The sequence below is a fragment of the Labeo rohita genome, chromosome 7, assembly GCF_022985175.1.
Source record: "Labeo rohita strain BAU-BD-2019 chromosome 7, IGBB_LRoh.1.0, whole genome shotgun sequence".
Classification (NCBI taxonomy): domain Eukaryota; kingdom Metazoa; phylum Chordata; class Actinopteri; order Cypriniformes; family Cyprinidae; genus Labeo; species Labeo rohita.
Window position 1 is genome coordinate 17590409 of NC_066875.1, and position 14932 is coordinate 17605340.

The window sequence follows — 14932 nt, forward strand, 5'->3', positions numbered from 1 at the left end:
CCACCTTCTCTTGGTCGTATTCACCAAAGCAGCAGAAGAAGAAAAAACATAAAGTCAGCAGTCATTCTAGCATGGTTGACACACGTGGTGAAAGAGCAAGAGTAGGACACTTACCAGGTAACAGAAAATGTATTGTTTGTTTAGGCATATTGTAACTTTTGCAGTGGATGTTTTTAGTGTATAGAGTGTATAAAAACTGTTATTTATACAGTTCTTGTACTGAACTGCACCGTGTTTTAAGCTTCCGTGTCTGTGTGACTTGGGAGCTACGCTGCGGTGCAACAGTATTTCTCTTTCTCTATCGTTTGGGCTTTATCTTACTGCTGGTTCTGCCCCTGTAAAAAGAGAAACAAAATATCGTCTGTTCTTAACATGAGCTTTAGTTGTGTACTTCAGTGTTGCTCCAGTTTCAAAGTTTTCACTCATATTGTGTTTCTTTGTTTAACAGCAGCTGGAAGAACACGTCAATGTCGAAGAGGAACCCTTGGATGTTTTAGAAATATTTTTGTTTCATTCATTTAATTTTTACAATGTAATTCACGTTAATTCATAGTCGATACACTTGGTTCTTTTATAGCCAAACTATATAGCACACTACCTATGCATGCTGAGCTTTCTAGCAGCTTGCAATATTGTAAGTGGTATAGATTTTATTTGTATTTAAGTGGTTTCAAAAAAATAAATGATTAAAACACTACCACTGGAAGTCTCATAATTGCACAATAGTTCTGCTTAACAGTTGTAAATAACTATTAAAAGGTAAATGCAATAAAGCTTCTAATTGTTTAATTACAATTTATTTTTCTGTAGATTTTGAGTAAAAAAGCAAACGATAAACGCACACTAAGTTTAACATAAGAGGAGGAGAAAGTTATTTTTCGTTATTGTCGGTGCAAGTTTTCACATATGTGTTATAGGTTGTCATTTTATACAACTTGATTTACTTGTGTATTTAATGTCTTGTGCATCATAGTTTTTTGTCATAGTTTACCCTGTGTGACACATAGTGTGACATCATAACCCACTATTGGGGCATGTTTTCACTGAAGGGCAACATATATTCAGTAAACAGATTTACAAGTCTCCCCAGGTGTACGCAGTTGGACAGTCAGACGATAAGGTTTCACTGACTGTGTCCCACCAAATGTAAGTTTAAAGTCTGGTTCTCCTGCGTCCTCTGGCCAGACCAGACGGAAACGCCGCAGCACCGTGACCAGGATGAGAAAGAGCTCCATGCGAGCTAGATTTTCTCCTAAACACATACGAGGTCCTAGAAGATGATAACATAAATGTACATTACAAAAACTACATTCACATTCAACCACACAAATGTACTTTCTACAGATTTTATCCAGGTATTGTTTACTCTGGCTGTGTAATATGTTAAATTAAACCGCTTGGAGACATTCATCTCTGAACTGCATATGGTATTAAAGATGAATAGGCTAATTGAGTGCTATTGATAAATATCCACTGTCTACAATCATTTAAAGGCCTCATTATGCTGTGTAAAAAGATGTGCAGAACATACCTACAGAGAAAGGCATGAATGCATCAGGCTTCACAAATTCACCCTTATCATTCAAGAAGTTTTGAGGGTTGAATTCATGGGGAAACTTCCACTGACTTTCCTCTCTGAGAGCAGATGACAGATAGGGGATGATAATTGTCCCCTGTAAGAGCAAATATATTTAACAAGATTAGCCATCCTCCCTTATAAAGTAAAGATATTGTTTGGGAATTTGTAACAGGCAATTGGATTGTTGTGATGAGATCAAATAATCAAAGTTTTTACTTCTGCTTTCCTTTATATTATTTTTATGTGCCATAGTAACTCTACAACTGCGATGTAAATAAACAGTTGTTGTCATACTGTAATTACAGTAAAGGTCACCTTTGGGATGTTGTAGCCCCGGAGCTGAGTGTCAGTTGTTGCGGTATGAAACAAACCAAGCGGAACAACGTCACCAAAACGCTGACCCTCATGAATCACTGCTTGAACATAAGGCATGGCGTTTCTGTCCTCAAATGTGACATGTTCACGATCACCAAGGACTTCATCAATCTCCCGCTGACATTGTTCTGAAAATGTACAAATAGATGTTAAAAGACACCAGTAGACATTGAAAGACTATGAATGCTATGAAGAATTCACAAAAATAAAACATGAACATGAAAGAGTTGTATTAATAACGCACTCTCCCATCCCAGAACCTTATTTTGCTGCACATTATTAATTAATGCATTATCTATACATAAATCCATAACCTAGCCAGGAAACAGTTTGCTTTTTAGGGGTCCAAGCACCAAAGGTACCAGATCCCTATGGTATTTTTTACTAATTTTCTTCCTAAATCTCCCCCACTACTCAGGTGCACACACACACACAATATTTATTACGTCATCCACTTTAAACATTGTAAATACACAGTTTGAACATTAACACTACACGGTGCTTACATATAGGTAAATAAAAAACTTAAATAATTACATTAAAATGTATTGTACCTAAAAGTTAAATGAAAACTGTACTTAAAGATTAAATGAAAATGTATGGGTATGTAACATTTAAGTACAGTACAACTTTCATTTAACTTTTACATAAAAACGTACTGAAGGCCACGTGTCCACTGAATGGTATTCTCCCAAGGCTGGCAATTTTTTTAAACTGGATTTAAAGGGAGTGTCGCATTTTTTTAATGCATTTTTTCAGTGCAGACAGTTCAACTGAAAAAACCAAAGACTACAGAATACAATTGAAATAATAAATTAGAATAAAATTGTTGAATGAATTCGTTATTTTTGTTTTCTTTGCACACAGAAAGTATTTGGTAAAATGCAGCACTCATTACTGTCACTTTTGAGTCAGCTAACCAATCACAGCAGAGGAGGGGCGGATGGGGCTTGTACTACGACTGAACAACAATGGAGAAGTTAATACTGCTTGTCTCCAAGTATTTATGTCTTTACCAGATGGAATTGCCGGACTATCATAATATTCGTTTCACTGAGCTTTTTATTTAGCCACCTCCACCTCTTGACTTCCACAGCCTGTAGCAGCTACTGTAACTAACAGTCGATGTCAGCAGCAGTTTCAAAGTATGCTACGGCTACTCAGAAGCACCTGCAAACTTTTTAAAAGTGTTTTAACATTAATTTATATTTAATTAAGCGGTTCCTCTGTGTACCTTGAAAATCAGTGGTTTAATGAATATGTAGGCCAATATGTTTGGCGTTAAATTTACATCAGATCAACGTCATGTCAAGTTTTTGACATCAGTTTGAGTGCTATATTTTATTTTTAGAATCAGAAGTTCACAAATAAAATAAACAAACGCACACACATATTACCCCACAGCTATAATTTTGGAAAAATATTAATAAAATGAATATTCAATAGTTTATTGCCCTGCTGAAAAAGAGTTATAATAACGTAGGCCAGTAAAGCAGTGCTTAAAGCAGCTGGTGGCCACACAGGATTCTGACTGCTACTTTTCATACTGTCCCCGTCTTTGTTTCAGAAATCGAATCATTTTGACTCATTCTTCCATTTCTGTTCATCAAATGCCTGTGAAACTTGTTCAGTTTATGTTTCAGTTGTTGAATATACAAATATTTAAAGGTTTAGAAATTTGCTGGAAACAAAAGCAGGATTTATTATTTATTTATTATTAATAGTTTTGTCTTTGACCTGCATAAAGTTTTCCCATGTTACTTTGACAGCAAAAACATTTTAGTTGAAAAACTTAGAAGTAGGAAGTTAAAGGTGGTCGACACATCTTACCCACATTCCTTACCCTGTATATGAGTGTGAGTCATCAAATAGAACGTTATAGTTCGTAGTGTACTAGAGGTTGTTTCAGTTCCAGCCGCAAACAGGTCAAACAGTAAAATCGCCATCTGTGAATCGTCAAATGTGGTGCGTTGATCTGCTCTCTAAAAAATTAAAACGATCCACTAACATATCAAAGAAAAATAAATCTCATAATGTGCTGATAAATTCAATAAAAATACATGACACACAAACACTTCTGAGTATATCTTACTTTCTCCATCTCCTCCAGGTAACAGTCAATCAGGTCTCTGGGCTCCCCAGTAACACGTGACTTCTTGTGCTCATCCACAACTTTAAGAATGTGATTATTGATTACCCCAAAATACTGAAAAGCCTTGCGAAATGGCAGTGGGAAAATCCTTAACACTGGGGCAATTTCGTAGAGCTGCAATTAAAAATAAAATACATTTGCTTCCTGTTTCTTTTTTTTCTTTTTTATGTTAAGTTAAATGTGTATGTGTGAACATTCTATCCATTTGAGTACAAACTACAATCTTTACTATGTATTTATTTTTTGGCAGCAGCAACACTAAATGTAAACAAAAAGAGTATAAATAGTAGTAGAATATAAAAAGCATAAATGTAAATAGAAGTAACATGCTGATCCGAGATAAAATATCTGGCCAATAGTGAGCAGAGTTTGTGTAAATAACCTTTTTCAACAACGCTGGATATTTGCATTCAGTGTAAATATACAGTGCCTTCACTTTTCAATGTATTTACCATTGCCCATGGCCCAATGAAAATCTTACTAAGTGTTTCTATGGTTGTGATTAATGTCTGGAAATATTCATCCTGATAATTGAAACGTGAGCCAAAAATGATTGAGGCAATGATGTTTGAAGCAGCTTGGTGGTACAGATGTTGAGGGTCAATTGACTTTCCTGGAAGAGATGTAGAGATGTTTTCTTGAACTTTAATACTCTCTAGCAATTTTAAGATAATTAAAAATGTCAGTATTCAACCATGTGATTGCATAAATGAATTAAAGATGTCACAGATGAGAAGATTGTATATACCAGCAGATTCCTCCAAATGTGAGCATATATATTTGACCTCCTCCAGAATCCTCTGCTCCATACTCTTCTTTCCAAGGCCAAAGTTCCTCAGTGTGGTCAGAGCAAAGCGTCGATGTTCCCGCCAACTTTCTCCATAATTTGCCAAAACCACCCCTAAACAGAAAATCCCTAAAGAAATCAGCTAAGAAGCAGCAGGGAAAGTTTTGATCTAAATTTTTTATCTTATTCTCCACTCAGTGCAATGCATTTGTCTGTGTTTATTTGTGTAGTATGTTTGCTCCATGAGTGCTGCTTAAGTATTTTGTGTATGCTGCGTTACCTTTGTTCTTTGACATATGACTGACCATCATGTTGTCTGATCTGCCGGCAAACTCTACCGCCTGTGTTATGAGTGCCTCCCTGATGATTTTCTGACCTGTCAAAACCACTGCTGGCTGCCTACCAATGAACATCCCATAGACTGATCCATAGCGCTGAGCAAACTGTACAAAAACATTTATGTTGAAGACCCACAGCAGCATGTTTTTGCTGTTATAATGTATGTAGACTGATGTGCTCACCTTGTCAAAGTCCTTTAATGGGTTTGTGCGGTCCAGTTGAAGCAAATTTCCAAAAAACGGAACAGGAGTGGGTCCAGGGGGGAAGTTTTTGTATCGGCGAATTCTGAGCTGCAAGTACAGAAGACAGGCTCCGAGACACAACAGAACAAGTATGGTCAACATGGTTACTGATCTGCTGGATGGCCCGTTTAAAACCTGCTATTTAATGAAGACAGAGAACTGATACGCATGCGCACAAAACTCCTTCTTTAAACTCTGCTGAACTGTTTAAACTTTGTTGAACTGGATTCGGGAACACACACTGCATGAAAATGTAAGCTATAATTAACAATAGGGGCAAAGATGTCATGATGCAACCACCAGAGATCAATGTCAGCATGTACTTTTGATAAGGTTGTTCCTAAAGGTCCATTATGTAAACATGCACTATTACATTATTTAAGTTTGTGCAGCATTATCGACCTGTACCTACTCCAGTGATGCACAAACTCAGTCAAGTTGTTCACAACAAATTTTTAGACTTTGCTCTTGTCCTTCAGGATGGTGACTTTTATTATTTTTTTATTTATTTATTTTTTTTTACCTTAAAAAACCTCATTATTTTTTTATTTATTTATTTTTTTACCTTAAAAATTATTTTTTTATTTATTTTTTTTTTTACCTTAAAAAACCTTAAAAAAATAAATTTCATTTATTTTTTTTTTTACCTTAAGAATCCATCACATCTTACGCACTTAATTGGCGAATCTCACAGCCAAATCAGAAATGCAATAAATTTCTCAAATCAGTAAATTTTATGACTACTACAGTAAATGTTGTATTGTATTATTAGATTTGTTTTATGCATCAGTTGTGGAATCCAATCCATGTGAAGCTTTTATATTTGAAGAATTCAAATGTAAAAGCCTCTAAATCCATCTGACGTATTTGTTTAAAATGAGCATTTCTTTCTGGCTACTTTGTATAGGTTTCTATGTAAGTACTGGTATTTCTGATTGGGCTGAGGCTGGAATTTAGAGAGTTTGAAGTAAAAGTATTTGATGGACGTATGTGTCAGGGGCATTCAATCATAATCTCATTTTTGACCGAGATGGCTTTTAGCTGGTTTTGCATCTGAACTCTTCATTATTGTCTAACATTCCCAAATTTCTGATGCATGTCCTGATGTAATTTTATATGTTGGTATTAATTTAGCATTTATAATGTTAATACTTGCACTTAAAATAGGAATTTCAACCGAAACTGGTTTCTAGAGAGCAAAGATTTTGTGAAGAATAAATGAAAGACAAAGTCTGTTTTTGAAAATCACTAGTCCAGTGATTGTACGTTATTCTGTGCGGTGATCATTTTTTATTGCAATAATAACAAACAAAGATTACAGCATTTCAAAACAAATTAATACCATTTATGAAACCATAAAGCTGACGTGGAGGTATGTGTTATTACAATATAAAGTAATTTAAAATGTCATTGCTATTAATTTTTATTTTTTAAAATAAGGTACATGTAATATAAAAGTACATACACTACCGTTCAAAAGTTTGGGGTCAGTAAGACTTGTAATAGTCTTTAAAGAAGTCTCTTATGCTCATCAAGGCTGCATTTATTTGATTAAAAATATAGAAAAAACAGTAATATTGCAAAATGTTTTTACAATATAAAATAATGTTTTTTGTTTTAACATACTTTAAAATAGAATTTATTCCTGTGATGAAAAGCTGAATTTTTATCAACTGTTACTCCAGTCTTAAGTGTCACATGATCCTTCAGAAATCATTCTAATATGCGGATTTATTATTAGAATGATCAATGTTGGATAATATCAACAGTTGTGCTGCCAAATATTTTTTGGAACCTGTAATTTTTTTTTTCAGGATTCTTTCATGAATAACAAGTTTAAAAAGTACAGTGTTTATTCAAAATATAAATATTTTATAACAATGTAAATTATTTATTATTAACTTTTAATAAACTTTTAATTATTAACTTAATACATCCTTGGTGAATAAAAGTATTAATTTCTTAAAAAAAAAAAAAAAAAAAAAAAGAAACAATAAAAATGTACTGACCCCAAACTTTTGAACGGTAGTGTATGTGACAAAGATGTTTTTTTGCAAAGAGTATACGTCACCGTCCGAATCCGTTTACTTAATTTTGTTCACTCCTTCTGATATAGTCCGCTTAACGGCCAGTCACTCTATAGGGATTAGTGAATGAGTGAACGAGTGAGTGATTTCGAACACAGCTTCAATCGCCGATTACGGATACCATAGCAATAGATGAGAAGTGCCGTAAACTGAATCCCACCTGTCGCAAAAAGTCAGTGACTTCTCTTATCCACAAGTTTCCTACGAAATGGGAATTTTTAAAATATAAAATTAGAGAAAGTTCCATAAAGTTCAGTAAGGAGGTAGTCAAGATAAAAAGAAAAGAAGAAAGCAGACTGTTTCAGGAAATTAGTAAATACTGTGAAAAAGGTGGAATTAAACAGTGATGAAAAAAATAAATTAATGACATTACAAAATAAATTAGATAATATGTATTGTAAAAGAGCCCAAGGTGCTTTTGTAAGATCATGAGCAAAGTGGATGGAGGAAGGGGAAAAGAATACCTAGTATTTCAGTAGTTTAGAGAAAAGAAGACAGGAGAATAAGGCTGTATCAAGTTTACTAATAAAAGGAGTAGAGTGTAAGGATGTTAAAATAATTGAAAAAGAGGTTTTCGCTTTCTATAAAAACTTATACACATCTATGTATTCTCACTCTGACTCTTCCAACTTTTTGAATACAATCAAGGACTTTATACCCAAAATTGATGATGCATTCAAAGAATTTTGTGAGTCTGATTTAAGAATAGAAGAATTGGATGAGGTGAGCTTGAAACTGTCTTTGAATAAATCTCCTGGCTCTGATGGGCTCACGGCCGAATTTTATAGGTTTTTCTGGAAAGACATTACATATATGTTATTCAAAGTGATACAAGAATGCATAGAAAAGAAAGAATTACTAACAAGTATGAAGCAAGGCTTAATAATACTAATTCCTAAACAGGGCAAAGATAAGAGATTACTTGATAATTTAAGACCCATTACACTTTTAAACACAGACTACAAATTATTATCAGGAATTATAGCAGCTAGAATGAAAAAAGGCCTATCTCACATAATAAGCGAAACTCAATCGGGCTTCCTGGGTGGAAGATCCATTCATAACAACATACGATTGGTTCAATGATTTATTTGTAGAGAAGGGCTTTATAGTATTCCTAGATTTCTATAAAGCCTTTGACTCAGTAAAACATCCGTTTATTTTAGAAGCTTTGAAACATTTCGGTTTTGGTCAAAAGTTCACAAATCTAATTAGTATACTTTATAGAGATATTAATAGTTGTGTGTCTTTAGAACATGGCACTTGCTCAAGATTTTTAGTTAAGAGGGGCATTAGGCAAGGGTGTAACAGCTCTCCTTTACTTTTTATAATAGTTGCTGAATTATTGTCCATTATGATAAAGAACAGTGGAGCGGAAGGCTTTAATATATTGGGGAAACACATTATAATAACACAATTTGCAGACGATACAACTTTTTCTTAAAAAATGAAAACCAAATTATTATAGCTCTAGATTCAATTAATCAGTTTTCTAAAGCATCAGGTGTTATGTTAAATATTAATAAGTGTGAGATTCTTGCTTTGCATAAACAACCAGCTTGCTCAGTCAGTAACATAAGTGTTAAAACAGAAGTTAAATATCTGGGTATTACAGTCACCCGAAACAAAGAAATAAGAGAAAAAGAAAATATTCTTAAAAATATTGATAAATGTAAAAAGATGCTGAACTTGTGGCTTCAAAGGGATATAACTATATTTGGTAGGGTTTTGCTGACCAAAATGGAGAGTATATCCAGAGCTATATACCCAGCTTTTTCATTAGGCATTTCAGATAATATGATTAATTTATTAAAACGAACTTCAATTTTATTTGGAAGGAAAAATGCCATTACATTAGGAAAGCTGACATGATTAAGAGTATTGTGGAAGGTGGCATGAATGTGATAGATTTTTCTGTGATGAAAAGTGGTTGAATTCCTTCGTTAGTCATAAGGACTCCTTCTGGTTTAACATACCTAATGCAGTTTTTGGAAAACTGGGTGGAATTGATTTTTTGTTGTGTTGTGATTATGATTTACAAAAACTGCCTGTGAAATTGTCAGATGTCAGAATATTTAAACACAATTTTACTCCACATAATACACCCCTGTGGAACAATAGATGTATTCTTAGTAATCGAAAATCTTTGTTTAAAGAGAATTGGATGGAAAAAGGAATATGGGCGATATCACATTTGATGGATGATTATGGTCATTTTTTATGTTATAATGATTTGTGTGATAAATTTAATCTTCATTGCTCAATTAGAGAATACAACAAAGTAATGAAGGCCATCCCAGTATCCCTACAAACAATGATTCAACAGTTTGTATTGTACTCTAATACTATACCAGAAATGAGATCACTTTGTATTGAAGGCATAAAGAGCAAACTATTTACAAACAAGTTTATCAGAAAGCTATTAATTAAACAATACTTCCCCAGTCAGCTGAAAAGAAAATATGTTCTTCAAGAATTTAGTGAAGAAGAGGCAAAGAAAATAAGGAAGAGGTATTTAGTATATCCGATTATGCCTAAGGCCAAAGAAGTGACATTTAAAATTTTAAATGACATTTATCCTTGTAATAACTTTTTGCATGAAAGATTTAATTGGGAGAACATTTCATGTGGGTTTTGTGAGAAAGACATTGAAACGGTAGAACATTTGTTTTTCCATTGTGAACTTGTGCATCATTTCTGGCTTGAATTTCAAAAGTGGCTTCATTCCAAACATATACCAATATACCCTTTGACGGTGGTCTCAATTAAAGTTGGAGTATTGGTGAAAGATAAGAACCTAGACTTTTAGATAAATAACCTAATTATTTTGTGCAAACACTTTATTCATCGATGTAAGTATTTAAAGGTTAAACCCCACTTCAGCGGATGGAAGAATGACCTGAAGATAATTGCGAAGTCTCTTGATTACATGATGGACAAAAATGCCCAGAAACTCTTAGATAATTTGAACTCATTTTTGTGGTTAGAATAAGACCCTCACCCTTCTTCTTTTTTGTTTTGTTTTGTTCTCTTGCTTTATTGTATTTTTTCTGTTCTTTTTGTATTTTTTCAATTTGCTGTATCAGCACTAACGATATGTGTTCAGTTATTGAAATGTGCCGCTAAAGTTTGTATTTGAATTGTAAATTGTACACATTAATAATAATAATAATAATAATAAAACTTAAAAAAACAACAAAAGAAAAAAACAAGTTTCCTACGCCCCATGAGGCCTGGCGTCAAAAGTGGGAGCGTCTTCTGGTTCAGCGTAAACAAGCGGGACGTGACACTCATTCATTCAACAGTTGACAGGAGTGATGGGCAAATAAAGCCTCGTGAAGCACCGAGACTTTCCTCCGACTGTTTTGGGCCAAAAGACACATTCACCACAATTTCCATAGATCGGTCCATGTTATATGCACAAATAAAAGCCTAACCGTGTGTGTGTTTGTTTGTTGAATTTCTGACTATGATAAATTAATTTACCTATTGAATAGTGCCATTAAATATCAGTACGAATATCAATATGATGTAATATAAGAATAGTGTACACATATATTAATTGCAAATGGCATATATTTAATTTTCCTGAAATAATTTGTATTCTTCATATTACTTGTATGACTGGGTAATTAAAAAATGTAATTATTAAATGGGTCCCAATGAAAATGTACTCGCAAAGTAAGATCTGGGGGTCGAAAATGTACACGCAAAGTGAATCGCGCACATGACTGGACAGAAAGGCTTCTACGAAAGTGATTTCTACGTTAACAAGCCTCGAATCGAGGCTTCATCTGGCATGCCCTTTAACACAAGCTCTGAAGTCTCGGTTCAAATGTCATTTCACTAGTTGACAGTCATTCAAGATTTAGCGATCCAAACTTGCTAATAACACAAATTCGAAAAGCATATGTTGTCCATAAGAACGTAATGACATCTCTCACAAAGGTGTGCATCTTTACAAAGTAAACAATGGTCTAAAAAAACACTTAGCCCCTTCACTAATTAGCACACAAAATACCACTGGTATACTACGTCCGCCGCCTCACCGGAAGTTGTACCCATGTTCTTTTTTACAGTAGCGCCCCCCCCTGAAACTTGTGGATAGTAAGACAATTTGTGTTTCTAGTATGCCTAGAAGGAGCTTGATTGGCTGGCTCAGCTGTGTTTAATTAGGGTGGGAGCAAAACTCTGCAGGACACCAGCCCTCCAGGACCGAGTCTGGGCACCCCTGCATTAGATCAGCTTACCTCAATTCACACAATTGACACTGTTTTCTTAAGCTCTTATGCCACGCAGAACCTGATTTTACCAAGTACGACATGTTCCTGGATCAACATCTTTGTTGACCCTGGAACAACATTGTGATTAACCAATCAGATTTGAAAAAACACTGTATAGTTTTTGTGAAGTTTAGGCTTACAATCAGTGTTTGGTGCTTGTACATCAGTGTCATTCATCTATCATTTCCTCTGATTTTAGGGATTACTCATGGGTAAGGTTAGGTTTAGGTGTAGGGATATGGTCAAGATTCAATTTTTGGATTAAAATGTTGTTCCAGGGTCAACAAAATATGTTGACCCAGGAACACATCTCACTCAGCAAAATCAGGACGTGCCTGGCAGCTCACCCTCTACTCTGAAAGTGTGTGTGACTGCTATTGCTGCTTTTTACATCTTAGAGGGACGCTAGGTGTGGAAAAGCGTGTGGGGGGGTTTAGAAGCTCTGTCTGTTAATAGTGCTTGCATTTAGTTTGGGCCAGGAGACTTATGGTGAGGTTGTCAACCAGATGGTTATACACCTAAAATGCTCTCAACGCCATTCTGATCCCAACTGGTGATGCTGCAAGCTGTTCCTCTTCTGCTCTTCTGAGCCAGCCTTTAGGATCATTGTGGATTGTGGACATAACCAGTCATTTTTGTGCCCACACAGTCTCAAAGCAGAGACTGCTTCGCACTGGATAATGGAAGTTATTGATCTCTCCTATGCCTCCAGAGGGGTCAACTGCTTCGAAGGTGTCTGAGCCCACTCCACAAGGAGTCTGGCATCGTCACAGGCCTGGTCGAAAGGTATACCTATTCAGGACAGTTGCCTCATGGTGGGCTGTTCCTCACAAAACACATTTGCCAGGTTTTATAACTTTGAGATTGCCTTCACACCACATGTTCTGTCTGTGCATGGGTAAATGGCTAAACAGCCATTGGATGACTGAGTTGACGTGGCAATGCCCCTCTCTGTTGCATCTTACACCTAGGTCATTTAGGTTGGTATGCCATACTGTTGCTTACACTAGAAGTGACTGTGTATGCATGGCTAAGGCACTCATAGCACAGTTACTGTTTTCGAGTTACATTCCGTGTTCTTCATGTAGCTGACTGCTGTAATGACTAGTATATGTTTCCCACTTTCCAACGTTGTGTCATGGATATGTCATATGTGTACCCCATTAGAGGTCTAGGGTAATGCTACATATACCATTTCATGGCAGTGTCCTATTTAACAATTTCAGTATAACCCACTCGTGTGAGCTGGTTGAATTTTGTTTGCACCAATTTACTTGCTGCTTCATTATTATCACCCATATACCTTTTAGTTTAGCACCACTCAACTGCGTGTAGCTGCTGGCACCATCTTCGCAGCTTGCCAGGTGCTACGGTGGGTGTTTCAACTAGGTCCGATGCCAGACCTAGAGAGGGCAGGGACATGCCTCGCCATGTCCACCTGTAGCGGCTTATGTGGTGTTTCCCATGTTAACTCGGCTGAGCTAAGAGATGGCAGGGATTTTACACGTTCCCCTATCGATTACACAACGTCGAGAGACTGACCTGAAAGGGAACGGCTCTGGATACTTAATATAACCATGGTTCCCTGACGGGAGGTAACAAAACATTGCATAAGTCGACGTGTTAAAACCCAGTCGGCATTCAGGAGAAGCTCCTGCTCAGTCAAAAGATTCTAAGGTAAAATGGCTTCGGGCGTTGCCTTTATAGCAGACGAGCCCACTAACCAGGCAAGCGCTGAAACACCCTTGGCTATTGCAGTGCAACAACAATTCAATGAGGCTTCAGGAAAGTTTGGAGAAAGGGATTTTCCCTAGCAATTACGCAATGTCTCATTGCCTCCCTTTAGGGAACCAAGGTTGAGTAACATGAGCCGTTATTAATGCTGCGAAGAGAACCAACAACCACATACACTGTAAAAAATAAAAAACACAATTTGTTGAGTCAGCTTAAAATAATTTGTTACCCTGCTGCCTTAAAATTTTAAGTTCAGTCAATAAAATAAGTTTAGTCAACTTGAAATGTTAAGTTGTACTAAGTAACAACTTAGATATTTGTGTTTGCTAAACTTAACAGATGGGTAAGTAACCCAGCCGCCTTAAAATTTTAAGTTGATTCAACTCAAATATCTAAGTTGTCACTTAGTATAATTTAACATTTCAAGTTGAATAAACTTTTTTGAGTTGACTGAACTTAAAATTTTAAGGCAGCCAGATTACATATTATTTTAAGTTGATTCAACAAATATTTTTTTACAGTGTACCCTGTACCTGCAGCAAAGTTTCAGGAGTGACATATAAATCCCTCATCTAAATGCAGGATTCACTTTCGAAATTGCAGTGATTGACTTGATAAAAATAGAACGGGAGAAAAATATAATTTGTCAGAGTAGATGTGCATTGTGCAATGTAAATGCAGACTGAAAGTTTAAAGGCTGGACTTTAAAGAACTAGCAGCAACAAAAGCCGATGGTGTTGTCGCCTTGTGTCAACAGCGTCTGGACAAAAAACTGTGCTTCAACACACCTCACAGACTACAGCCGGCTTGCAAACTAACATGTGCATTCTGCGCCTGCGTGAGAAGATTCAGCTGTCTATTTTAGCTTTTAACAGTATATATTTGTCATTCAAAAGGAGAAACCGAAACAAAGATATATGAGATAAACGCAGATATATGAAACGTAAACAAATCAGCTTTTGCTTACCATTTTGATTATAAGTTATGTTGATAGCTGTCTTCATTTTAAGTGGCTTATGTTGCTATATTAATATTCACATATTGGAATGCTTGGGTAAGATCGCGGAGCATCAGAACAGTCTTCTGTTTGTGCCGCCTTTATTTACTTACTCGTTTTCATCATTTTTGCTTTAATTCTCTGGCCCTGTTTTGTTTTTTAAAAATTGCTTTGGCAAAGGTTTCACAAGTAGGGGCCTAAATGTTACATTTTCAAAAATCTTAGTACTAGTATCACAACACGAGAGTACCACGATGCATATGTGTGCATTCCTCTGCTTGTAAACAAGCCACAGCGCATGCTGGTTCTATGTTAAACCACTGATGTCACATGGACTATTTTTTCGATGTCCTCACT

General features: G+C 35.6%; 1 protein-coding gene and 1 long non-coding RNA gene across 2 annotated transcripts in view; one reads left to right on the top strand and one right to left on the bottom strand.

Annotated features, from left to right (window-relative positions):
- LOC127167874 (uncharacterized) overlaps positions 1-14932 on the top strand; it is a 25766-nt gene continuing 10834 nt past the window's right edge. Inside the window, exons 1-2 of the long non-coding RNA XR_007828039.1 lie at positions 1-117; positions 449-759. This is a non-coding gene — a long non-coding RNA (uncharacterized LOC127167874). The remainder of the gene's footprint in view (positions 118-448; positions 760-14932) is intronic.
- LOC127167869 (cytochrome P450 2F2) lies at positions 782-5603 on the bottom strand. The gene is made up of 9 exons (XM_051114219.1): positions 5415-5603; positions 5174-5336; positions 4855-5007; positions 4559-4719; positions 4047-4220; positions 3798-3936; positions 1895-2082; positions 1532-1673; positions 782-1270 (listed from the first exon to the last, which is right to left on the bottom strand). Exons 1-9 carry the CDS (start codon positions 5574-5576, stop codon positions 1062-1064), a joined length of 1491 nt encoding a protein of 496 aa, XP_050970176.1. The 5' UTR covers positions 5577-5603; the 3' UTR covers positions 782-1061.